Raw genomic sequence first — 25,469 nt, 5'->3', positions numbered from 1 at the left:
CATGCAGCGGTGCGCAACAAATACAAAACCAAACAGTCACACAGTGCCTAAAAATAGAAGCAGTTTTTTTGTTAAATAAATAGTATCAAGTGCCGAGTGATGAGTGTAAGAAAATCACTACTGCTTTATTAGTTGTGCAACAAGTGAATACAGCATTAAACTTAGAAGAATAACCTGATTGTAAACAAGTCAAGGTATGTCAATCCCTTTTTAAACTCCCAACAGGTTTCACAACAAGCCAAATAGGCATGTCGTGACGTGATCGGCAAAGAAATACCATTCAATTTCCTTGCCGTGGAACGTACCACAGTTGAGGGCCCTAGTACATAAGGTCGTTCAACTGTATTAGAAAGAAAGAAAGAAAAAAAACACACAGCTAAAATGTTTCAAATACTTTTACTACCACAAACCAAAAGCATTGTCAAGTTACTTTTGGATAGACAATGACATTTAAATTGGGCTCATCTAAGCCTTTGCCGGATCATTTGGGAGCAACCTTAAGCTAAATATGATTCTCGGTCGATCACGCATACCGATCAGCAGTCATGTTAGGTCAACGAATAACAAAGTTAAAACCAATGCGATAACAATAAATAATAAACATGGCACTGGAGCGAGCGCTCCTCTTTCGTTCTTGAACATTCCAAATGTATGAATGCCATGCATGTAAAGAATACTGTGCTGTATTACTGCTTCCTTCCCGACGACACAGCTGCACAGTCTGCATGGAAAACATTTGCCACCCCCCATCTTCTCACTTCTCATTTCTCTTCATCTTGTCCCCCAATTCCAGCACTGCCCACATGAACGCGTCAAGGGACTAAATAAATATCATTGATCCGCCAAACTCCAAGGCGGATCAGGAGACAATCTGCTCCACGTCAGAACGTGGTGGGGGTGCCAAAGCCCAACACAATGGTGTTATTCCTCATTTGAGTTGAATTCTTTATTCCGGGGTCAAGTTCTCGTCCATTGCTCTCTCGGCTTCATCCACACGCCGCCGGTCGGGCTGTCTATGACGTACACCAGTCCTGCGGCTTCCCGGTGCCCCTGGCTCCGAGGCGAGCGGCCCGCCGGCCTCTGCGGCGGCAGCTGCGCAGGCTGCCGGCCGACCGACCTCTGAACGTATACGACCTGGCCCCGAGAAGAGGCCTGGTGAGGCAATTCCCCCGCGGCCAGAATCACGCCAGCCTCCGATTTGGAACCTTGGTGACCCATTTTCAAAATCCACAAGCTACGTATCTGTTAAACGCCACCGTGCGTGTTCCCGTGAAGCAAGTGGGTGAGTTTTGTGGTCACCAGGTCCAGACTATTCTGAGTGTTTGCACCTGGTGCAGGCCGTCACTCGGACGTACAGAACTGGACATTGATGAAGAGGAGTTGGGTTTCACTGCTATGTGCCTTGTTGACGTCGTTTACCGTTAGGCGCAGTCATGGTGCTGGTGATGTCACCACCGCTCTTATTGTGGATGCGAATAGAATCAATCCTCTTAACTCGACACTAATTCCGCCTTCTGAAGCTCTACTGCAATTCTTAAATAGGTCGTAAAAGTCCAGAGTGATGTGATGAGTATGAATTTTATTGTAAAAGAAAAAAGTACATCGCTTTGGCCATCTGCTTGACACCAAAAACGCAATAAATAAGGCATGTAAGGTCAATTGAAATGAAACACTTTTTACACACAAAGAAGGAAATTGAGTTGGCTTTGGAATGGAAACTCTTCAAAGGAGAAAGCCAACAGCAAACCATTTTTTTCAAATACCATTGAGCGTGGAATAATGGCTCAACAATATCCAACTAAATTCCAGTGAGGACACAAAATTCATGGAAATAAATCTAGTGCTACGTCTCGGTTTACAGTCGTAGCTTTTGCTTAAAACGTATCGCCGCTGACATTACTTTTCACCATACGGAAAGTGTGACGGTTCCTCTACACTGCGGTTAGGGTCAGGGTACTGCCATGTACTATCGAGCCATTCGAGTAAAATGATTGCAAACAATTTTAGCTGTGTACAGTGGTGACTTTAGATACAGCATAGGGTTAGCTGATTTTATTTTTTTGGGGGGGGGGGGGGGCGTTGTTTTGCATGCATTATTACTGCCCCCAGGTGGCCAACGGAAAAAGCCGCACAATATCGATTGACATGAAAAACGTGGCAAAAACGGATTTCCTTTGAGGAGCAAGCATGGTCAATCATTGAAGTATCTCAGGGCACCACTGTATTACAAAATTGAATAAGATTATAGTTTGGGAGCATTGCTAAGTCCCCTCCTGGCATTTCCTCATATAGTGGCAGGGAAAAAAGGATTTGATATTTTATGAGTGTCAAAAAAACACATGTTTTAGGGACATCACTTGATTGGTACAAATGCAGTTTGTCATATTTGTTATGCTATGTATTAATATCGTATTGCCAATCAGGGACAAAATGATTTAATATCTTATGAGTGTCAAAAAAACCAGACATGTTTTAGGGACATCACTTGATTGGTACAAATGCAGTTTGTCATATTTGTTATGCTATGTATTAATATTGTATTGCCAAACGGTTCTGTTTGGTTCTACATCCCCAAAACATGCTGCTGTAAGCTAATTGTCCATACTATAAGTGCGAATGTGATTATGAATGTGTTGGTCTCTATGCACCCTGCACATGTTCTCTTGCCCAAAGTCAGCAGGGAGAGCTTCCAGCAGACTCATCCACCTAATGAGGAACAGTGCTACAGAAAATGGATGGATTGCATTACAGCCTCCGTCATTAGTCACTGAAAGAACGGTACGTCTCCGTTGCTCCCTTTTTTTTTCTTTTGCCTACTCAATAGTGTTAGTCTTGCATGAATTGAATCCACATTCTGAAACGGTTTGAATCTCAACTCATTGGGACGTTCCACCTGTTCTTTTGGTGACTCCTGCTCCCTTCCGTATTGAAATTCATGCATGTTAAATACGCAAAAGTCATTTGGTCGTTGCCAGTCCCCATCCATCTCTGTTGATGGATCAAACGGCATACAGTCTCACTTGACTTAGTCTCCCGCCTTGCTCCCTCCTGGCCCGCTTTTGAACTTGACCACCATGACGGTGATGTTGTCTGGGCAACCGCGGTAGAAGGACTGCAGGACGATGCTTTTGGCGCCAAAGTGCGGCTCGTCCAGGCGTTGGCGGACAAAGCGCACCGCCTCTTCGTTGCTGAAAGCGTCCCACAGGCCGTCGGACGCCAGGATCATGAACTCAGGCTGCAGTTTGTCCAGGTCGAACGTCACGATGTCCGGGTCGGGGATGACCACGTGCAGGTTCTTTAGCGGGTAGTCGCCGAGGGAGCGGGACATGGCCAGAATTCCCTGGACTCTCCAGGAACCGTTAAAACTGATGAAGCCTCCTATGGGAGGGTCACAAGATGCAGTTGTCAGAATTCACCAGGAGGGGGCATTCATTGTTCATGGCAAAACAAATGACAAAACAAAATGCGCCTTGACGGCGCGGCGCGGCGCAGCGCAGCGCAGTGTTTTTTCTCTCTCGCTCTCTCTCTCTCGCTCTCTCTCGCTCTCTCCTCTCTCTCTCTCTCTCCTCTCTCTCATCTTACCCGCCCGCTTGATCCTCTTGCGCTCTTTGAACTGATACGGTTTGTGGTCGTGTGACAGTGCCACGGCATTGCCGTCTTTGTCGCACAGGACGCCGCGGGAATCGCCCACGTTGGCTACTGTCAATTCTCGGTCTGACAGGAGTGCCACCAGACACGTGGTTCCTGGACAAGACAAGACAAGACGTTTAAATCCAATCAAATAGGGAAAGTGGTCCTCCAAGCTTTTCCATAGCCTTGAAAGTTGTTCATTTGCTAGCGCCCCTCAAGTACAAAGGGGTTGCTGCACACTGACCCGCTTCGTCGTGATTGGCAGACAGCTTGTCCAGGATCTCTCGGTCCACGTTCAGGATGCGCTGCTCCAGGATGCTGGCGTAAGACTGAGCGCTCTCCTTCTTTTCTCGCTCCAACGCCTGCAGCTGCTGCTTCAAGGATTCGGGCAGGTGAGCCTTCACGTAGTCTGCTGCAGCCTTGTGGAGAGGGCAGGGAGGATGGGAGGGGCGAGACAAAAGGAGGAGTGAACAGATGCTACGTTGTGTCTCCTTCCGTTTTTTTTCCAAATCCAAAGCTTTAGATAAGATGACCCAAATGACTAATGTAAAGGCCACTTCTATTGAGCACTCCTGTTGAATTATTGAGCAAGCTCCAGCCTGTTTGCTGCTCTCCCTCATTGTTTGCATGGTCTCCCTGTGCCTCGTGGGCTTCCTGTATGTACACACTAGCAGCCAAGTGTGGTACAATTACAGTAAATTGATAATCAATAATTGATAATGTGCCTAATGTGCTATACCGCAATGTGAAACCTCTGAAAACTAAATCAACATTTATTTTCCGTGTGTTTGTGTGGAGACGCCACAAGGGAGCTACCAGTGATCACATTGATGGAAATTCTTCGGAAGAAAATGGAACCTTTGACGTGCTTGACGGGTGGGGGGGATCTTTACAAGGTGAGCGCTTTTCCTTGACTTGAGCTTTGATCATTTTCAACCAGTTCAAATGTTTGTGAACTTTCCTTCCTTGCTTCCTGTCCTGTTTGTTAACACTATACGCGCAACTTGGAACTGAGAAAGAAACAGAAACGTCCTGTTTGGGTTGGTTGGTTGGTTGGTTGGTTGGTTGGTTGGTTGGTTGGTTGGTTGGTTAAATATTTGTTTATAGGACATTGGGTAGGGTAAGACAATTGATAAGACAATTTGGACCTCCGCGCATGGCCACGAAATGAAGTCAACTGGTATGTATCTTAAAGCACAACTGTATGTTCGTGGGGGGGGGGGGGGGGGGGAATTGGTGCCAGACAGCTTGCTAGAACCGGGCACTCAGTATGACAAGATGAAATCCAATGACACTTGATGACATATGCACAGGGTTTGCTGGAACCATCCCAAAGAAACATGCACTTTCTTTGTGATGGTTCAGGCAGAAGGGGGGAGGACGGACGGGGTGCACACAAAGGAATACAAAGCAGAGTAGGAAGGATGGGAACTTGTGTTACTCTCCTACAATCCGTATAAAAAGAGTGACTACTAGCTAGTAATTGGGCGAATTTCTGGCCGCTCTCACATGACTGCACTATTCCAGAAATTTGTGTTACCCAGTGATTTCCCGTGAGGACTGTGCATCCAGCGATGCTGCTCATAGGAGTATGACCGTCCACATGAGCGCAAATGACGCATTCGGGTGCAAGAGAGGGCCGCCCATGCCGGTGCCGGTGCCAGCCCGCGCTACTTACCTCTCCGCCGTGGCCGTCAAAGATGCCGAAGATGGACGGGTGGCTCTTGTTCGCGATGTCGGTGAGCACCTCGTAGCGATCCTCCATGTGATCCCTTCTGCCTTGTATTGAGTACACGGCCACGTTGTCGCTCTTGAACTCCCAGGTCTTGGAGAACTCTGCGTCCAGCACGTTGAGGCCTCCCAGCCGCTCGTTGTGCATCATCTCGGCCACTTTGCCCTTCACCATCTTCACGGCGTCGCGGCTTGACTTGACAATAGTCTTGACCTCGTCCGTGTGGAAGAAGTAGCTCCATAGCGCCAGGCTGATACATAGCAGGAACAACGTCTCCGGCCTGAGGAGAAAATAGCGCATGATCCGACCCAGAAGAGACAAGAGCGTCATCGTGTCTCCTATCATCACACGCCGCCCAAAAGGATGCACTGTTCACTCCATTAACGGGGGACATTGAACGCACCACGGACACCACAGAGGCCTGCCGGAGCTTGTGCCGCGGCGGCGGCTGCTGCTGCTGCTGCTGCGACTGCGACTACCGCACGCCGGCCGGGTCACCCTCATGCGCTTCGTTCGCCTCGAAATCAGCAGCGAAACGACTCCCGACATGAGCCCGAGGTCTAGCGGTCCATCTCAGGAGGCGGAAGCGGATTTTGCTGCTTCCTTGTTAAGATCCTCCCTCCCTCACTCCCTCCCTCCTACCCACCCAACCCGAGGAGAGCGACACGGATGTAGGAAGAGCTTGCGTGCCTGCCTACCTACCTACCTGCCTGCCTGCTGCGAAGGACGCTCGTTTTAACATCCCACTTCGAATCCTTGAAACACAAAAGCACGCACGCAAACATGCGCACTCACTCACACACACACGCACACGCACACACACACACGCCACGCGTCATGATTAAGGAAATCATACCAAGTAAATCACGCGTTCGATCACATGCTTTTGCTTTGAAATTCCCCACCAGTGAATGTTATGTTGCGCCATTCCAGTATTAGCTTGACGTGCAAGTATGCAGCCGCAACACAGCACAACAAACCCCGTCCAAAAATAGATCATTCCGTTCTATGAATCAAAACAACTTGATGTCTGTTGATTGCAATGTTTCCTTCCCCCTCTTGTGTTATTTTGTTTGACATCAGGTGCTGGAGTTGCGTTACTGGGGCAACGGAACGCCAGTGGAGAATGAGTCCAAAGCAATCAGTTCGACCTTCCCATGAAAAGGTAACACACATCCCTCTATTTGACAAGAGTCCAAAGCCAAGCCTCAACTATGAAGCAGCTAGCAATAACCCTTAGCTCACCACCAGGTGGCAGTATTGCGTTTCAAACCCCTGCCTGTGACTGGCAGAAGTTTTACTTTTAGATCAAATACCGGGTCCTCCCTTCAGGTATTTGAGACTGGGATGGGGATAATTGTCACACTGGGCTGTTGTACGAATTGCAATTGCTTATTCACCTTGCACAGGTTAGTTTGACCCTAAGCCCGCACGTGGAAACAGTGTCACAAAGCACAAATACATACGTAAGCACAAAAATCAAGGAAAACATCATTTGGAGCAAAGAAAGTGATTTTATTTTCAAATGAAATTTGTAATGACATAGTCTGCTAGTAATATTTATATTGTTGATGCCGTGTTTGCTTCGTTATATTTCATTGACATTGGCTTTGGTAATGGAATGAATGATCCATGTTGCTTCGGGTTCCACTAATGTGCCCATATGACACCTGAAATCCTCCAATCGCCGTGTCATTACCGATCATGGCACCATTTGTAGACATTCAATCTGTTCAAAAAGGTTGAGGGTGAATTGCATCCTTCACACAGCAATACATATACATCCGATCGAGCTGATGCGAGTCCAAAGACACAAGAGCTGCTTTTGCGCACCTTGCTACGGATAACCCCTGCAGTAAAAACACCACATGACATGGCCATCAATTGCGACTCGGCCGTGCGCTTGCTAAACACTGAAAAGAGCATTGACGTTTACAAATGTTACATCCCTGCCCAGAGAGGCACTAACTCAGCCGCCTGCGAACAACAGCAATCCATTTTAAGAGAAACATTTCCAAAATCAGTTTTTTATTTTGCAGTGACATTCCGCTGGAAGCTGCCTGGCTGTGTGACTCATTTTCTACCAAAGAGAACATGTAAGTTGTATTTACATTCATAAGGGTTGACTGTGTTATTTAAAAAAAAACAACAACAAGTAAATGTAAAAAATATATATATATTCTTAACTGCTGAGAAAAATGATAATAAATTGAGAGCTCGGTTAGGGATTATATTACAGGTTCATCTATGGTATTGTCTGCGCTATGCTACTGATATTTGACGAGTAATATAAAAAAAAATGAGAACACAATGGCTGACCAAACTTATTTGGTCAAAATGTATTCATTCAATTAAAACTTGAAACTTGGAAATATGATTACGGAAACAGTTTTGTGTCTTATTTTAAATGATGCCCCAGCTGGACACACTTCGGCAGGTTTTTCTCCCTCCCTCCAAAAGTAAATGAAAAAGCACTTGCACGCCATACAAATGGACACAAGTCCATCCATTATGTTTTGAATTACACTTGGTGACTACATTACTGATCACTTAATCAATTGCAATGTATTATAAGTAATAATACTGTTCAACAAAAGCTTTATCTTTTGAGTAGCACATTTTTAATGCATTCTTCACACCATCATTCTAACATCTGATGTGTAGTTTGAGTCCACATGCAGGTGTAAATGTCTTCCAAATTACCCTCAATTTTATTGTGTGTGTGTGTGTGTGTGTGTGTGTGTGTGTGTGTGTGTGTGTGTGTGTGTGTGTGTGTGTGTGTGTGTGTGTGTGTGTGTGTGTGTGTGTGTGTGTGTGTGTGTGTGTGTGTGTGTGTGTGTGCGTGCGTGCGTGCGCGCGCGCGCGCGCGTGCGTGCGTGTGTGTGTGTGTGTTAAAAATGCATCCTGCTTGTTTGGTTATAGGCCCTTCTGTAAATATGCGTGTGCGCATGTTTATGTATTTTCTACTACTGGGCGTGTGCATATAAATAACTACGTTGGCAGTGTGCGCAGTGTAATCTGTTCCCAACAGGCTGGATTCCCACCGAGCAAAAGACAGTATATTGTTCCTGCAGCAGCGCAGATAGCAACTAATTAGCATACTGAATCATTTGGCTGCAAGAGCCACTCAGCCACCCATCTGCACGGAGCTGATAAACACACACGCACACATTTATGCGGAGCGTACACTCCTACTGAGACACACACACACACACACGCGCGCTCGCAGGCCTCCCTCTCTCCCCTCATACACTCTTTTGGTGAGATTTTGTGAGCGTGAGGCAGGTATAGCCATTAACCCCCAGAGCCCCTTTCAAACACATGGATGTCTCGTGCACTTTCCGGAAGTAGTTCCACTTTTTTTGAGGGATGTCGAGAAGTGCTGCTTCCCACTAAACATGTTTATCATATTCTGACCAGCTTTTCCACATCTTATCTGATTTTTTTTGTTTTTATCAAATGTCACACACCTGACCGAGCAGGGCTGGAGCGGCCATCTGGTACACAGGGCAGAAGCCTGCTGGGCCGGTGTCTTTTGGGCCTGATGCGGTGCTACTTATTATGTTCCTCTATTTCTTCCAAAGAGACCAAGCCACAATTTAGGGGGGAGCAGCACTTAGACAGCAATTGGGGTCAGGAGTCACGTCTGAATAGAAATATGACTTGGACTCGATCAGGCGGGATGCTTCAATTTGTTTGGATTATCGGTAGGAGCGAAGCGCGCTTTAGAGAGTGGGAGCTCTTTTGCTGCATTGCAGACACAACAGCATAGAGAGAGAGAGGCAAGTGCAGGGGGAGGCTGTCGAAAGCTCTCTGACAATGGCAGGATATCCTGTAGGTCACTGAGCCCAGATGACCTCTACGGGAAGTTGTCACATGCTGGGAGGAAGTGAGCGTCCACCAAGGAATAAGCATGACGACTTTAGAGAAGCGGAACGCCACTTTCAGCCTGGGAGGGTCGATCGGGAATGACATTAGGTACACCTGCACGCTGGAATGAGAGCCAATGTCAAAACAGCTGCTTTTTACGACTTTTATTTTTTTTATTTTGCAATGATGTTTTCTAAGATATGACACGAATGAAATGCAATGATTAAACGCTGACAGAAATCCTATGATCTTACCTTGAAGCTAGGTTTGGATGCATGCTGCAGTGTTATACGCCATAGTCTCCATTTTGCTGCAGTGGCCCCCTTTTTTTTTCTCGCTCCAGTGATTTAGGGACATATCCAATAATAATAAGGTGAAACATAAGGTTAACTTAGCAAAGTGTTCTGCTCATGGATCCAACTACATATTCTTTAAGTGTGGAAAACTAGCATTTGTTGCCTGTCTTTGCTCCCTAAAATAATAATTGAGAGATGTTATGTTTTGAATCATTATTTACAGGAAAGTTGGATCACACCAAGTACATTTCGGGTTGAAAAGGATACAAATGAACGATTTGAGCGAGTTGGAACTTCTAAAGTAGTTCAAGGCACATCTTTGTGAATCATTATGCACATCAGAAACGTATTGTTCTTTTTATTCAGAGTGTTTTGTGTAAAATTCATCAGATTTAACATTGGATAAATTCATAGATACATCTACAACAAATATAACCAAACGTACAAGTTCCTTTTTGCCGCCATTCATAAAATACCATAGTTACCAAAGGTACCAATATAGTGTAGGTTAGTAAATTCTGCTGAAAAGGCCGAACGCACAGCAGCATTGAGCAAACCTTGACAACTGCTGGTGCTGTCCGTCACCAACATGCCATGCCGTTGGCAACGAAGGGGTTGGTTTCTCTTTGTACCTTTCTAAAACTACATACGCGTTACAGTCGGAAGAAAAAAACAAAAAATAAACTAGACATTCAGGTCAAAATGACGTCGTGACCGACATTTTGTACACCTCGAGAATCATCGTGTGTTTTTGTACCTCCCATGCAAAACTGCAAAAATGTGTTACCAAACCGTAACGAGATGAAATGGTACCAACTTTTCGTGTTTATGACTCGCCTTCCATCTTTTAAACCAAACCTGTGAACAAACAACACAGTATAGGTACATCTTAAAAGCACATGACGTTGTTCCGTGAAAATAGAAAGCTATTTACAATCATTGACTGAAGGGCAGTTTAGGGTTTCTATATTGAGCTGTCTTCTCACCACAAATTTCCGTAAGTGCGACCAACTAGGCCATTGAGGTACCCTGGAATTCTATATTTTAAAAAAACAACCATGTTTGGTTGAATGACTCAAGATTGTAATAGCGGGTCACAGCAAATTTGAATCAGGTGCTTTGATTTGTCTGTAAACTTGTTTTATTTTATTTTTTTAGCACGTCAGGTTTTGGTTTCAGTTTTTAAGTTTGACCAATAGATGCTTGCGCAATATGGATTTGACCAATTTTACGGGGGGGGGGATCACTTTTTCAGGTCAGGTCTAACCAAACTTCATCCAAAGAGCGAGTGCAGTGCAAAAAGGGCTTAAGTGTTCAGGATTTGGTTCTTTTCATTTGCATCCTCTTTTTTTAATAGTAACTGGGGCAAAAAATGACGTGGTTTCCACAGATGATGCTATCATCTTGTGAGAAGAAGCTCATTTGTCAGCAACTTCCAATTTGCTCAGTGGTTTCATTGCAAGAGGTCCCACTTTTCACGGTTTGCTTTTGGCTCGTTCTTGCTTTGATTGCACATGATTTTGACTTTCTAATACAAGACAAGGGATTGATTTCAGATTTGAAGCTCTTAGCTTTTTCAAAACAAACAACTGTTTCATCCACAGGCTGCTCGTTCAAAGACATGCACAATTTACACCTTGTTTCCAAATCCAGCGACCGAGGCTTTTCCATCAGTGTTGTCAAGTGCAGAAGGTCGTCAAGTCCATGTTGTCTCTCTCACAATATAGATCTTCATTCTCCATCTCAAATGACCCACGAATGTAAGCACGCACTTTTCATTCTGTTTTTCAGAATCATCGTCGGCCGGAGCCATCCAGCGGGCGTCCATTGCGCCTGAGATGGAGCGGAGGAGGGCCGCGTGAAGCCGCCATTGTCCTCGGGGCGGGAGGCGAGTCCTGATCCTCCACGAAGCTCTCCGGGCTGCCTTCGGCGTCTCCGTCAGGCAAGCTCCCGCAGCTGGACCCGGGCGACATGGTCTCCAGCAGGTCGTCTCTAGCCAAGCTTACCATCGTGTCCTGACGCGGCCCGCCTTGGGGCACCCCGTCGTGTGCCCCCACCAGGATCCCGGTGTCCCCTTCGGTTGGGGGGCCGACCTCGTGCCCGTCCTGGTCCTCCAGCAGGTTGGAGAGGAAGCTGATGTACTTCATGGCCAGACGCAGGATCTCGTTCTTGCTCAGCTTTTTGTCCGGAGGATGAGTGGGGATGAGTTTACGGAGCTCTGCGAAGGCGCCGTTCACGTTCTGCTGCCGCCAACGCTCGCGGCTGTTGGTGAAGATACGTCGGACAATCTTGGGCTGGCCGGCTTGAGGAGAAACATCAAGAGACGTGAGTAAATGACATTGCGCGTATTAAAGAGACATTCATGTTAAAGGAATACAGTCATTCACCATATTATTGCCATTTCAATACATAATTTTTTTTTTTTTAAATCAGTTTTTCCAAATAGAAAAAGTGTTACTTTTATTCCCATAGGAACATGTTTAAGTTCGACCCCTCGACTAAGAAACAAAGTTTCGCCTAGGTTGTTAGTGGAAATTCCTCGAGTTTCCCAGGATCTTTTTTTGCTTTAATTTGAGAGGGCAAACTTGAAATGAAAAGAAGCCACCCAATGTTAGCGACGGTTTGACATTTAATTTGGGTGCATGCACAACTCAGGTATTTCCACAGCATATCTAAAAGAGCCTGCATTCAGTCACATCCTCACACCCCCATCCATGGTGTCTTCCAGGCTTTTGTCGTCCTTGGAACACACCCAGTCTATCTTAATCCCTCAACCCACTGCGGTAAATGCTTGGCATGGAGGTAGAGGCAGCAAAAGCTCAACCCCCTGTTCCCCTTCCCCCCCTTCCTATTCTCCCATCCTCCAGCCTTGCATGTGTCAGTGTGCATGGAGAAGACACCAGAAAATACAAATCCACCTGAAGGTTTGACACCATTAGTTTGAGGTTTGACAGTATTTTCTTTTTCTTTTTTTTGCGGTGTGGGCAAGACCTGGTAGATCCATTTCAAAGGACGGATGGAGATGAAGAGGGAGTGAGGGGCTAGCTTTAAGCGGCAGGTGCGAGGACACAGCAGAAGTGCGTCTTACCATACTTATAAAGATCTAAAATGCTCCTACCCTCGTCGAGTTCAACCTCATAAGGCGCCGGGCGGCGTTTTACCCTGTTGCTGGGGTACATGCTGTACTGCTCAGAATCCCCTCCAAGACTACATGGCAAGAAAAAAAAAAAAAAACAAGACAAGAGCAGCATGTTACATTCCATGTCATTTCACATCATAGAAGCATACACCAACATAGCCGCTTTATGTTTTATAAATACATATATATATATTTTAAACAAAATAAGAGAAAAAGCATGTTAGCTCTGATCACGTCTTCGCTTGAATCGTCGTTACGTTGCCATTATATGTTCAAATGTTGTACGTACGATGCAGGAAATCGCATGTATTGGTTTTGGTCATATGTTAGCTTTATCATCATTATACATGAACAAAATATGTTAATTCTAACATATCCAAATTAGGGAAATGAATGTGAACACTGGTATTGATCATAGTTACATCATCAACATATGTTAAAATTATGTCGTTGTACACTATTTACCTAAGATCACAAGCAGGAAATGTTCAAATTACAATGTTGCTTGACTTCAATATGTTCTTTTCCCCCCACATTATCAGGAAAATAATCAAAAATGTCATGATCGTGTATACCTACAAATGTTACTTTTATTTGCATGTAATCACCAAACTAAGAGTACATGCAGAAAATGCTTGCGAAAAGTGCTAATACAGTCATTAAAGCATCATTTGACATCAAAATGACCCCCAAGCCCAGAATGACTCAAAAAGAGCACATACAGGAAAATGAATGTTACTGTTATAGCTTCGCTTTATCATCATTACATCATCATTTTTTGCAAGGAATCATAATCAAATTAAGACCAAAAGGAGAGACATCACCAATACTTGCTGTCTTATGACATGATCAATATACATTAGGTGCAAAAAGTAGCCTTTTAATCTTCATCTAATTAAGAGCAGATGCAGTCAAATGTATATATATTTGCATTTTTTGCACATTTCATAAATCCAATATGTCACAAACATGTAGAATATATAGTATTATGTATTTGCTAACATTAACATAGTGCATCATCTGCAAAATATGACCTCGAATGCAAGCATGATCATCACTATGTCTTCTTTTTTTTTTTTTTTTTTTTTTTTTGCATCATAGCACATGCATACGATGACAAAACCTCTCGCATGTTAACATTGATTATGTTAGCTCATCTGGACATCCGTCTGCTGCTGACACGATGCTGAGATTTTTTTGAAGAGCAGCTATGAGGACATTTTAATATCAATAGCCTTCCATGCAGGATGCAAATTAACATAGATCTTAATAACACCATTATGGATTCATTTATTACAACTGATACACTGATATGATTTATCTGACAAGTGATTATAATCTGAGTTGTGTGTTTCCTATGTTGTTGGATTTTTTTTTTTTTATTTAGGCGGAGGGTGTGTGTGTGTGTGTGTGTGTGTGTGTGTGTTCAGAGGGAGGTTAACAAGGATGTGTGCGTGTGCGTGTGCGTGTGCGCGTGTGTGTGTGTGTGTGTGTGTGCGCGCGCGTGCGTGTGTGTGTGTGTGTGTGTGTGTGTGTGTGTGTGTGTGTGTGTGTGTGTGTGTGTGCGTGCGTGCGTGTGTGCGCGCGCGTGCGTGCGCGTGCGTGCATGCGTACCTGTTGATGGCTGCGAGAGGCTGCGCCAGGTTGTAGAGCATGGCCCGAGCCGGGACAGGGAACGCGTTGGGGCTCAGCTGGACCATTCGAGCGTTCTCTCGTTGGGTGTGCGGCGGTGCAGGAGGATGAGGAAGAGCAGCGTGAGGAGGAAGAGCGTGAGGAAGAGGAGGTCTGCGGAGCTCCGTGATGGGCACCAAATGGCTCTCGGCCCTCCTCTCCAGCGCCTTTATAGCGTCCCTCCTGGAGAGCTCGATCACCGGCACTTCCCTTTTCAGGTCAAGGGCGTCGCGAGAGGCGGTTTCCTTGGCAACACCGTTGATGACGGTCCCGTTGGTCGAGTTCTGCAGGGGCGCGTCATCAGTCTCCTCGACCCCCGCGGTGAGCCCTCCCCCTTCTTTCTCTTCCTTCTCCTCCTCCTCGTTCTTCCTCCTCCTCCTCCTCTTCATCCTCGCCTCCTCCTCCTCCTCTTCCTCGCATCTGATGATGACGGAGGAGTCTTCAGGCTTTCCGCGACCAGCCTCTGCGTCTGGACTCCCGCGACAAAGGTCCGGCTGCCTTTTTTCCATCATATTTTCCCCCTCTCTGTCTTTTTTCCACAGTTTGGATGAACACGATTTTAAGCCATAAGCCGTGCACTCGCCATTCTAAATGTGGGATGTGTACGTGCAACCAACCCTATGGAAGAGAAAAGAAAAAAAATGTGTCACTTTTTTCAATGATGACATATGCCTACTTGATTGATATCTCGTTGTATAAATACACGGACGGATACCTTGACTGCTAATGGCTTTAAAAACGAGGCTTGTTTCAAACATGTTTTTTCATTCATTTTTTTACTTTCTGAAAAGTCCCCTTTTTCTAAAAAAAACGGACCATTCGTTTTTCTTTTTTGCCTGAGGTCACGTTTGTGATCAAGTAACAAGCTGCAAGGTTTTTCCGATCATTATTTTTAAATGTATGAAAAGGTCACATTTTTGGTTGGCAAAACGAGTATGTAGAAGCTTTAATGATCACGAACAAATTATAAGTGTCAAAACGAACACAAGATTTAATATTTAATTGTCGTCGCCTGAAAATAACAGCCCAATTTAATTAGATATATTTTAATGGTCTCAATTGTCATACTGTGCCTAACCCAAAACACGATCTTATTTTTAATAGTCTTAAAAGTCACATTATTACACTGTCCTTTAACTTAAAATGTATTTGATCACTTTCTGCCAAGCCTATTTTGTCTGGTGCTGGTAGATAAGCCTTTTGAAACATTTTACATCATTATCTAAGGGCCATTGCAGAAAACATTTCGGTCTATGATATAATGGCGCATAAAGCGATGCATTATTTAGACAAACAAAAACATGCCCTTAAAAAAAAAAAAAAACTAGGCCGTTGTGTTGTTGCTGTAAAAAAAAAAAAAAAAAAACGATCCACATGTTATATTAACAATAGCAAGGGTCGATAAATAAACTGACATGAAATTGTATTTAAAAGGTGAATTTGACGGGTTAAAAGCGGCATCATTTCTCCCGAATGGAGGCCTCGCATCCGTTCTAATAGCCCTCCGAGCCAATAGAGCGAATAGCGTGCAAACGCATAATAATCCCAAAGAATGCCTCTCAACTAGAAAAGATCATAAAATAAAGCGAGCCACCGACGATGGGACGGACGGACGGGAGAGCGCCCGGTTTGGAACTGGAGCACTTACCGTTGGGAGTGCTGCTGTTGATGCTACCGCCTAAGTGGAGCCATTTTGTGAGTGGCTCATCCATAGCTGACGTTTTCTTTTTTTTTTTTTTTTTTTTTCTTTTTTTTTTTTAGACTTCCAGTGTGTGTTTCGTGCGTGCTTGTCTGTATACTGTACATGTGTGTGTGCGTGCATTCCGCGCCGTAACCAACGCGCGCTCGCTTGCTCGCTCGCTCGCTCGGCGGAACTCGGGCCGGCAATGTGGCCGAGGGAGATAAGCGCATGGCGGCGGCCTCTTCATTCGCGATAAGCCCCCCCTAGGGCCATTATTTATGAAATGATTCATTATTATTTGCCTGTCGCGGGGGGACTGTATAGGCGTTGGGAGGGGGGAGGGGCATCGTCAGGCGGGATACTGTAACAGCGGTGGCAATGGAGGTGTTCCATTTCATTTTTTTCCAATGGAAAAGAAACAAAAGAACAGTTTAAGCTTTTGACCGAATTGTCTTTATTTGTCATGATAGGTTCCCAAAAAGACTTTATCCCTTCTTCCCCCTCAACCTAAAAAGATCAAAATGTCTTTTATTCCATATCCCATGATGAAGGTCTAATTATGCAGAGATAATCCTTAATGGCCAATTGACACCGTTTTTTTCAATGATATGAAACATGGAAATAAAGAAAAAAAATAAGTCAACCAAATTAAGATAACCTCGCATGTTGCATATACGCAATCATTGCCATTGTCAACGTAATTTTCATTGAATCCCCCCCCCCCCCCTCAAAAAAAAAAAACATCGGTGGATGAGAAAATGGATTGATGAATCAGATTTTTGTTTCTTTTTAAGGAATAATAAAATTAAAAAGGCGTCTCGGTCATGTGCGTGTGTGGGTGTGTGCGTATATACATTATACGCACACAAACATTGTCAATGTAATTTTGATTGGACTCCCCCCCCCCCCCCCAAAAAAAAACCAACAACATCGGTGGATGAGAAAATGGATTGATAAATCAGATTTTTGTTTCTTTTTAAGGAATAATATAATTAAAAAGGTGTCTTGGTCATGTGCGTGTGCGGGTGTGTGTGCGTATATATACTATACGCACACACACATTGGCAATGTAATTTTGATTGGAGCGCTCCCCCAAAAAACAAAAAAAGACATCGGTGGATGAGAAAATGGGTTGATATATCAGATTTTTGTTTCTTTTTATAGAATAATAAAATTAAAAGGCGCACGCACACATTTTCAGTCATCATTTTGAGGGCCTCGGCGGGCTAAACAAAACCTGAAAAAATATTCAATTAAACAGGTCCTTTCTGACCATTTTGTAATGCTTCTGATGTCAAATAAATGCTTATTGTGAATGCCCCCCCAGAAAAAATCGAAATGAAAAAAGTGTCATTGTGTTGAGGGCCACGGAGCACTGGTGGCAGTTCAGGGGGGTGGGGGGGGGGTGGACTCGTGGCCAGGGGAGATAAAGTGTGCGGCTATCGGCTTGTGGTCACACACGCACACGCATCAGATAAATAAAGGAGCAGCATTAACGGTGACACGCTATCACGGAGCAGATTTGCAGCAGCTCCCAAATAGCTGCATGCAGGTCATAACGAATGCCATTAAGAACGGATTTCTGTCTGCTAATTTAATGCAATAAAACGTGCACGGTTGCTCTATTTGGTGTGAGGTGCACCTCGACGTCGTCAGATTGCTATCAGTGTTTTATGGATTGTTTCTTATATGTTCAGACGGCGCCAAGGGTCAGTCACGATGTCTGCCGCACGGATGAGGCTTAGTGCAGTCACGACACGGCACGACACGACACGACGGCAGCCCTCTTCCATCCATCCATCCATCCATCCATCCATCCATCCATCCATCCATCCATCCATCCATCCATCCATCCATCCATCCATCCATCCATCCATCCATCCATCCATCCATCCATCCATCCATCCATCCATCCATCCATCCATCCATCCATCCATCCATCCATCCATCCATCCATCCATCCAGTCACGAGCGTCATCCTGCAATGCTGCACGTTCGAACGTAAGGAGGCACGCATCTACACTAATCGTCTCATTAGTCTTGATTGAACCTGTACAGGACACACTTCATTTGAAAACTTGCTTGGGTGCCTTTTACTTTCGAACTTCCTGATGGGCGGAAGTTTTATTTTGAAGAATGGCTATTTTGGTTAAGATTCATTCACAGACGACAAACACAACCATTTAGAACTACTTTAGGCATAGCTGACGGACATCGCTCAAACTGTAAATTCGGTTCAAAATCATTTGGTTGTGTTCGTGTATTTCATTTTGTGTCACGAACGGATGGAAATGGCGACCAAGTGCAGCTTGGACCAGGGTTTATTGGCGGAACTCAAAATACAGACTCGGTAAACTGACATGACTTAACAAAACATGACTTCCCAACCAAAACATACTTGAAACCGACAGGAACCAAAAGGACATGAAGACGACACGACAACAAAACAATGATCCGACGAGGGGTGAGGGGCAGACAGGACTTTAATACACGACAGGTAACAAGAGGCAGGTGGGAATAATCAAACTGATCATGGGCGCGGAGGGGCGAGCACACAGACAGAAACCAAGACAACCGACACATAGTGGAACGGCTGGGGACAAGACGGGACGATTTTGCAGCGAAATGTCATGTCATGAAATTGTAATATCAAGACCGTAGGCAACTATAAATCAAGTGTGGCAGTATGCTTGTGCTTGCCAAATAATGAGCAGATGCTGCAGGAAACCTTTGCAAGTCATTGCTGTTTATTAACGATTCATGGTTGTAGTCCATATTTGGATAACCATTATTAGGGTAGCCCACCTGTAGACAAAGATATACACTTCAAGGTGTTTCTAGACATTTTGCATAATGTCAGATTGTGGATCAAACGGTTACATTGGATCACAATATATTGAGCATACCATACTCTGTTCATTAAAGTATTCCTGAACATGAAATATGACAAAAATATTGCTGCTGCTGCTGCTGCTGCTGCTGCTGCTGCTGCTGCTGCTGCTGCTGCTGCTGCTGCTGCTGCTGCTGCTGCTGCTGCTGCTGCTGCATTGAAATATTGATATGGCGTTGGCCATCATCTTCATCATCCTCATCCCTGCAAGTTAATGTCTGGCCCTGCTGGTGAAGTGTGAAAATAAACAAAGCCCACATATCAATATAATACACAATACTGCACAGTGAACCACCAAGCACTGCCAAGAGTAGTTGAGGCCGCCACCAAAGATTGATACTTGCCATCAGTTGGTGGCAAAGCTCTAGTGAAGCTTGAAGTCAATTCAACCTATTTTCTTGGCACAAAGATACCACAAGATGGCACCAAAGTCTTACTTTCTTCATACATAGAAGGTATGCTGCTGTCTGTTGCCCGCATTCAGCGTGGGCTACGTCGAGCCGGCATGATCCGTAGAGAAGCCACGCTTTCCCGTGTCATGAGCCAGGTCACCTGGTCCAGACTGAGTCCTGCCACCGCTTCCCCATTCACCTGAATAATCTCATCACCCACGCCCAGGAGACCCACGTAAGGAACGTCACCAGTTCCGTCGCCCACTTTCTCCACATAAACGCCTGCGAGAACACAATGAGAGCTTTGCAGGGTTGCCCATCCCCCGTCTGTACATTGCACACCATACCTGTGTCAGGTCTGCCTTTGCCCCTTGAGATGACAAAACCAAAAGGACCATTTGGGGGTCTGATAAGCTCGAGGAGAAGAGACCCGTCTGGGAAGGCCTGAGAAACCCTCCCCGCTGGCCGCAGCACCCTGGATGGCATGACGTCTTCAACGCTCAGGGTCCGGTGGAGTTCCAGATGAGGACTGTCAGGACTTTGGGCAGAACAAGTATTTCTTTCACTGAGCACCAAGGTCTGCTTCACGCCACGTGCCTCGCCTCTGGAAATGGACTTACCTTGGCGCTAGGCCATAAGGTATGCGCACCTCACCCAGAATGGTTGTACGCTCTGTTCTCCTCTCCAAACTCTGCACGGAGGAGGCTTTACGTAGTTGGGCCAGTGGCAGGGCCTAGAGGCAAAAAGGCAAGCTTAGAAATGGTGCACTTCAACATGGACAGAACTCTATTCTTCATGTCATTGTGTTTTTCTAGCCAGGTAGAGTAGCACCAAACCAAACCGTGTGCAGGGTCTGCAGAGAGGGCGTCCTCTGTATCCGAACGCTGGGATGCGGTCTGCGTGTGGGGCTCGGCGAACTTGCGTTGGACCTGCTGGCGGCGGGAATGCTGAGCTGTTCCATGCTACTGGAACGGCTTCCCTTCACAAGTCTGCCCACGCTGTTCAGGCCGATGGAGGAAAAGAAGCGACGCAAGAAAAGCTTTGGTCGACCGTCCGGCTTCCTGGAAAGAAAGAAAAGAAGAAAGAAAAAGCACAGGTACACAAATGATATTATACAAAGCTTAAGTGACAATATAGAAAACACGGGAAACATCTCTAAAGGGCTACCATTTGAGAGATGAAACATTTTGTCAAGTTTGAAAAGTCATCATTTGTGGTGACAAAAAAATGCAACTGCATTTCTTTTCCACAAGAGAGCAGCCTTGCTTTGAACATTCCACCCCACAATGCCATCCTGTTCATTGTGTGCCATGGTTGTAATCCCCTGTGGAGTAGCTTTGGGAATGCTGTCAGTGTGGGGGGTTAGTATTAAGTATGATCAGTATTAAGTCCTCCACACTGACTCCCAAATAGAATGAGCATTCAACTTGTTCTTCCTCTTTTTCAAAATGGAAGGCAGGTTGTGCGTTCAAGTCAAAGTTATGGCAAAAGAGCGTCGTGGTCTCGGCTCACCTGGATCCATCCGAGTTGTCCTCCCATACGGCCTCGGCTTTCAGATGCTCGGCTCTCAACAGCTCAGCTCTGAGATCCTCGGCCCGAGACGAGGCCGCGCTGCGCATAGCGGGGTGGAACTCGGACCCGGCTCCCGCCGTGTCTGTCGCCACTGCTCAAAGCATAGGATAGGATAAGATTGGATGCGTTTCGTGATGCCGTGCTTAATGCCTTGAGAATACTGAAGGTTGTTTTTGCTTTTTTTTCTGAAAGCCAAATGTCCTTCCCCTACCTTTTGTGCATAGTGTGTCACTAAGCACTAAAAGTTCCAAACTAGTCCATCTCGTTTGTGCGCACTCACCCGCTCCATCCGAAGCGGCGTCCCAGACATCGGCAGCTGGCACATCCGGGTTGAGACGAGCAGGGGGGTACCTCAGCGTGGAAGGCCGGATGCACGCCGCCGCCGGCTCGCGTATCGCGAGGGACGCCTGCGTCGATGAGGCAGGCGACTCCCTCCGGACCTCTGGCCGGTCCAAATACTGAGGCCCGACTTCACTTCCCTGGTCGGACGCCGTCTGGAACTGCACGGTGGACTGAGCGGCAGCAGAGCGATTCCTGGAGCTTGACTTGAGAGCAGATTTGATAGGCAGGGTGGGTGCTTCCCTTACTCCGCCCGCTGCGAAGGAAACGCCTCTGCTCAGGTTGACTCTATTCCTGGGATTGGAGTTCCGCCTCTGGGCCCAGGACGGACCGTAGGGCCCGTTGCCGGACTCCAGTCGGTTTTCTCCTTTCCTGCTCCTTCTCCTCAGCTTCCCAAAACCGGATGATTTCCAGCCTGTGCTTCTTTCTTTGTTCTCCCCCAGAACAAAGGCACCCGCAAAGGTGACCGTCAGAGGAGCCTTGGGACGGCTGCTGACTTCCGCTTTGCTGGGAGGCACCCAGCAAGGAACCGGTCTGCCCCTCGCGTCCTCCGGGTTGGCGCTCTGCTGTAACTCGATGATCTGCGAGGAGACGGGCTGAGGTTCCCTCATCACAGAACCGCAAGCCTGGCATTTCTTCACCAGGACTACGATCTCTCGAATCACCGTGGCGCTTTCGGCGCCGACAAGCGTCTCTTGCTTCTGGAGAGCAGGCGCGGAGACGCTCCTGTGGCTCCGACTCCTCTCGGAACCGCTACTGCTGGAATCTGCGTTGCTGTCCCTGTTTTTGGACTTTGGCACGGCAGGTCGCCCGCGCTGTCGCACCCTGTCCAAATAGCGAGACTCGGCTTCTCTCTCCGACTCGTCCTCAAAGCGGACCCGAGTGGGCGAGCAGCCATAGCGCTTGGATCCGGCCAGCCGATCCCCGGGGGAGGCGTCTCCTTGCTCAGGGGCGAGGAGGGGAGCGGCGGACGCACTTTGGGCAGCTTGATTGGCTTTGGGATTGTGAGCCTTAAGTTGCTGCTTCTTTCTGCAATAAATAGACTTGATGCGGATGATCCCAAATGCAACCATTTCCAGGATAGAAAGTGAACTTACACAGTCACCATGTGATCAGAGTGGGAGCGTCTGCCGGGGCGGTCACCTTTAACCGGGTTGGAGCGGGACTTGAGGCGCGCTCGCTCCAGGAGACGCTTGGCTTGCTCGTGCCTCGGACTCAGAGGGAGTTCATCGCCGATTACCAGGAGAGATCTAAACATCCGCGTTCGGGACATACGTACAAGCCGTCGTCGGTCAGAAGGGAAAAGTCCGACCACGTCCATTTCCGCTTATCGACTTAATGAAGACCGAATTGAGCTGGCCGAATCCGTCTTATGTGGCACTGGCGTAAAGCGGCAAAGCGACACGTCATCCATCCATCCACCCATCCATCCACCCATCCATCCATCCACCCATCCATCCACCCATCCATCCATCCATCCATCCATCCATCCATCCACCCATCCATCCATCCACCCATCCATCCACCCATCCATCCACCCATCCATCCATCCATCCATCCACCCATCCACCCATCCATCCATCCATCCATCCATCCATCCATCCATCCATCCATCCATCCATCCATCCATCCATCCATCCATCCATCCATCCATCCACCCACCCACCCACCCACCCACCCATCCATCCATCCATCCATCCATCCATCCATCCATCCATCCATCCATCCATCCATCCATCCATCCATCCATCCATCCATCCATCCATCCATCCATCCATCCGGCTAAGCTGCTCTGCATTATGCTCCATCGTCTGTACTCGTTTTCTAAGCCCCGGCCGGCCAGGCGGCCGGCCAGCCCAGCGATAAAGATAGCATGATACGCTCGTCATGTGGATTATCCTTGTCATCGTGGACGCACTGGGAGCAAGAACATACTGTTTTGCGCTAGATGAAAGTTTGGCATGTCAATGTTTTCAAACATGGGATGGCCTGTTTTGGTTGACCATCTGTTTTCCCGTCCACGGGTTCTAATCGCCATCATATAATACCCACTTTAATCATGATAATGGCTGCAAAATATCACCTTCATTGAAATTGGAATGAGTTGAGTAGTCAAATATGGTGACATTTCTCCAAATGATTTCCAGGACTACTTCACCTACTACTCACCTCAAATAGGGCTCCAGTTCCTGAAGCGTGACAAAGTCCTCTAAAGTGCCATGGGCTCCCTGATCTGCCACAAAAATACAGGAAGAAATTTGAGGCAAATGCCAGCATTTGATTGGCTTGTTTGTGTATCCCATTCTGCCTTGGACTAAACATCCACATCTCGCACATCTGCCTGCTCAATTGGAAACGTGCCAGGTGACATGACAATGCTAAACAGGATTTGAAAATGGTGTCATGAATTGGGAAAGCAAGTTGTCAAGACATATCACCTTTGACATGCTTTTCCCTGCAGGCGTACCTTGATCATCCGCGCTGTCTTTGGCATCTTCATCTCTGCATTCTTCGTTGCACTTTTCTTCTTTCAATTTCTCATCAGCTCTTGGCCTGACTTTGTCATCAGCGCCTGCTAAATGCTGCTTGTCCGCATTTGCCACAATGTCTCCCTGGCCTTCCGTCTTGTCCTCCGCTTGAGTGAAGGATAAAGCCGAGGCAACGTTATGGGGATCCACGTTGTTGATAAGCAACGTCTCCGGCCGGGCCACCCTCCAGAAGCCCTTTGGGGGTGCCCAGTGTCTGATTGTGGTGGGGGGAGGTGTTTTGGGGCTCGGGGGTGAGATGGAGCAAGAGAGCACAGGTGGCCGAGGAGGTGCCACGGGGTCCTCCGTCGCCCTACCGTTTTCAGGTAGAGATACAGAGGGGGGAGAAGGATGCGTTTCCGTCGCTTGGTCTTCTCGGAGCTGCGCCGGTGTGTCCGGCGGCGGACTGTGGATCTCTAATCTGATTTGCACCTCGACGTCCTCCCTCTTCTCCTCTTCGTCACTGCTGCTCAGTGTACCCAACTGGCAGCAAGTAGCAGTGACTTGACCTTTCCCAGTAGGCTGCAGCCCAAAGGGGACGTCCGGCAGCTCGTCGCCGTCCAATTTCCCCCTCCCCCTCCCGCTCACGGGAGAGGATGGCAGGAAAGCTGAGCCCGGGGGTAAATCAGGGACAGATTTCGTTTGAATTGCCCCCGCCACCTTCTCGTGCTCCATTGGCCGCTCATGCGCGAGGTAGTCGTCCACTTGTGCGCTGCGCAGATCAAAGAAAGACTATCACCAAACGACAACTTCCTTTCCGATAGGCACGGTGAGGAGATATGAAACATGGATTCAGTCACGTTGCTTCATCCGCTGATTACTTTGCGGGATAATCCTTTGGAATGAGAATAAGCAAGTGCTGCATGCAATTGAGCCTCTTCACCAACAAGCAGTCCCGCCGAGATCAAAATGGAATGAAGTCATCGTGCACAATATTTATTTACAACCCTGCATAACATTGGAACAAAGTAGCGATTGTTGTTTTTTTTCCAATGAGGGAAATTACCGTAATTCTCTGTTAGCGTTGCACTAAGATCTCCAAGAGTGAATTGCCAAAACATCCCTCCAATGCTTCTTCCACTTCCATGATGTGCATCCAGGTCGTTCCCTTTGGCGTGATTTGCGCCCACAAATGATCACAGCAGGAATACAGTAGAGCAAAAAAAAAAAAAAAAACCTGAACAAAAACCTGCTTAAATTTCGCCCTTGCCTCGCGTAGCAGCTTTTCCGAGTGAAGCTCCTCCTTACTGTTGCGTAACGCGCGATCCGCACATTGATATGTCAATGAGGAGGATTAAATAAGAAAAAGAGGGCAGAGGGTGTACCATGAACCGAAATGGTATTAAATCATCGAGAAATAAGATGACACAAGAGTGTGTGTGTCTTATTCGTCACAACATCCATCCATCCATCCATCCATCCATCCATCCATCCATCCATCCATCCATCCATCCATCCATCCATCCATCCATCCATCCATCCATCCATCCATCCATCCATCCATCCATCCATCCATCCATCCATCCAGCCGCCTTCCTGTTTTCATGTCATGCGAGCGCGCGCGCACGCACGCAAACACACACACGCACACGCCCGTGCATGCGTGTACGTGCGCATCTCCAGATGTGATTTATTTTGGTCCTTTTGGGAGTGCACCTGTAGCTCCTCGCCGCAAGAGGGAGCCCTCGTCTGGTTCACGCGCTCCTCACGCACGCGCCCCAGCTAGCTGTAA

General features: G+C 46.8%; 3 protein-coding genes and 1 long non-coding RNA gene across 9 annotated transcripts; 1 reads left to right on the top strand and 3 right to left on the bottom strand.

The window, feature by feature from the left end:
• Nucleotides 1–1,559: 1,559 nt before the first annotated feature.
• On the bottom strand, nt 1,560–6,263 carry LOC125984764 (protein phosphatase 1L). 3 transcript variants are annotated; one of them, XM_049746947.2, is made up of 5 exons: nt 6,065–6,263; nt 5,309–5,642; nt 3,875–4,049; nt 3,583–3,744; nt 1,560–3,378 (listed from the first exon to the last, which is right to left on the bottom strand). In XM_049746947.2, the coding sequence occupies exons 1-5, from the start codon at nt 6,145–6,147 to the stop codon at nt 3,026–3,028; spliced, it is 1,107 nt and encodes a 368-aa protein (XP_049602904.1). In that variant the 5' UTR covers nt 6,148–6,263; the 3' UTR covers nt 1,560–3,025. The 3 variants fall into 3 exon arrangements, with proteins under 3 accessions (XP_049602904.1, XP_049602905.1, XP_049602903.1); XM_049746948.1 differs by having other exon boundaries at nt 6,069–6,201; XM_049746946.2 differs by lacking the exon at nt 6,065–6,263 and adding an exon at nt 5,766–5,999.
• A 117-nt stretch (nt 6,264–6,380) lies between these two features.
• LOC125984771 (uncharacterized) lies at nt 6,381–13,350 on the top strand. 2 transcript variants are annotated; one of them, XR_011085654.1, is made up of 5 exons: nt 6,381–6,527; nt 7,402–7,458; nt 11,320–11,470; nt 11,589–11,853; nt 12,257–13,350. It is a non-coding gene; the product is annotated as an uncharacterized lncRNA (long non-coding RNA). The 2 variants fall into 2 exon arrangements; XR_007487068.1 differs by having other exon boundaries at nt 11,320–11,853.
• Nucleotides 9,872–16,189, bottom strand: tal1 (T-cell acute lymphocytic leukemia 1). 2 transcript variants are annotated; one of them, XM_049746943.2, is made up of 4 exons: nt 15,987–16,189; nt 14,282–14,956; nt 12,617–12,735; nt 9,872–11,830 (listed from the first exon to the last, which is right to left on the bottom strand). In XM_049746943.2, exons 2-4 carry the CDS (start codon nt 14,848–14,850, stop codon nt 11,322–11,324), a joined length of 1,197 nt encoding a protein of 398 aa, XP_049602900.1. In that variant the 5' UTR covers nt 14,851–14,956; nt 15,987–16,189; the 3' UTR covers nt 9,872–11,321. The 2 variants fall into 2 exon arrangements, with proteins under 2 accessions (XP_049602900.1, XP_049602901.1); XM_049746944.2 differs by having other exon boundaries at nt 12,647–12,735; nt 15,987–16,182.
• A 2,555-nt stretch (nt 16,190–18,744) lies between these two features.
• On the bottom strand, nt 18,745–25,362 carry LOC125985433 (uncharacterized protein KIAA1614). 2 transcript variants are annotated; one of them, XR_011085665.1, is made up of 10 exons: nt 23,680–25,362; nt 23,382–23,445; nt 22,310–22,462; nt 21,154–22,241; nt 20,814–20,964; nt 20,143–20,362; nt 19,922–20,034; nt 19,649–19,839; nt 19,254–19,583; nt 18,745–19,133 (listed from the first exon to the last, which is right to left on the bottom strand). XR_011085665.1 is itself a non-coding variant. In XM_049748272.2 (10 exons), exons 2-10 carry the CDS (start codon nt 24,410–24,412, stop codon nt 19,390–19,392), a joined length of 2,907 nt encoding a protein of 968 aa, XP_049604229.1. In that variant the 5' UTR covers nt 24,413–24,449; nt 24,744–25,362; the 3' UTR covers nt 18,745–19,389. The 2 variants fall into 2 exon arrangements, 1 of the variants encoding a protein (XP_049604229.1); XM_049748272.2 differs by having other exon boundaries at nt 18,745–19,583; nt 23,680–24,449; nt 24,744–25,362.
• Between the last annotated feature and the right edge of the window lie 107 nt (nt 25,363–25,469).

Source organism: Syngnathus scovelli, chromosome 17 (assembly GCF_024217435.2).
Source record: "Syngnathus scovelli strain Florida chromosome 17, RoL_Ssco_1.2, whole genome shotgun sequence".
NCBI lineage: Eukaryota > Metazoa > Chordata > Actinopteri > Syngnathiformes > Syngnathidae > Syngnathus > Syngnathus scovelli.
Note: the sequence above shows the minus strand (reverse complement) of the source record. Positions and strands in the feature narration are given on the sequence as shown.

Excerpts from the sequence above, each read along its gene's own strand:
- tal1 (XM_049746943.2), bottom strand. The coding sequence starts at position 14,850 with ATGATGGAAAAAAGGCAGCCGGACCTTTGTCGCGGGAGTCCAGACGCA. Across the intron at positions 12,736-14,281 it reads CCTCTCGCAGCCATCAACAG|TCTTGGAGGGGATTCTGAGC; the intron begins GTACGCATGCAC and ends CTTGCCATGTAG. Across the intron at positions 11,831-12,616 it reads TTTAGATCTTTATAAGTATG|CCGGCCAGCCCAAGATTGTC; the intron begins GTAAGACGCACT and ends TTTCTCCTCAAG.
- LOC125985433 (XM_049748272.2), bottom strand. The coding sequence starts at position 24,412 with ATGGAGCACGAGAAGGTGGCGGGGGCAATTCAAACGAAATCTGTCCCT. Across the intron at positions 19,840-19,921 it reads CCTTATGGCCTAGCGCCAAG|TCCTGACAGTCCTCATCTGG; the intron begins GTAAGTCCATTT and ends TTCTGCCCAAAG. Across the intron at positions 19,584-19,648 it reads CAAAGGCAGACCTGACACAG|GCGTTTATGTGGAGAAAGTG; the intron begins GTATGGTGTGCA and ends GTGTTCTCGCAG.
- LOC125984764 (XM_049746946.2), bottom strand. The coding sequence starts at position 5,911 with ATGTCGGGAGTCGTTTCGCTGCTGATTTCGAGGCGAACGAAGCGCATG. Across the intron at positions 5,643-5,765 it reads AGGCCTCTGTGGTGTCCGTG|GCCGGAGACGTTGTTCCTGC; the intron begins GTGCGTTCAATG and ends TTTTCTCCTCAG. Across the intron at positions 3,379-3,582 it reads CAAGAGGATCAAGCGGGCGG|GAGGCTTCATCAGTTTTAAC; the intron begins GTAAGATGAGAG and ends ACCCTCCCATAG.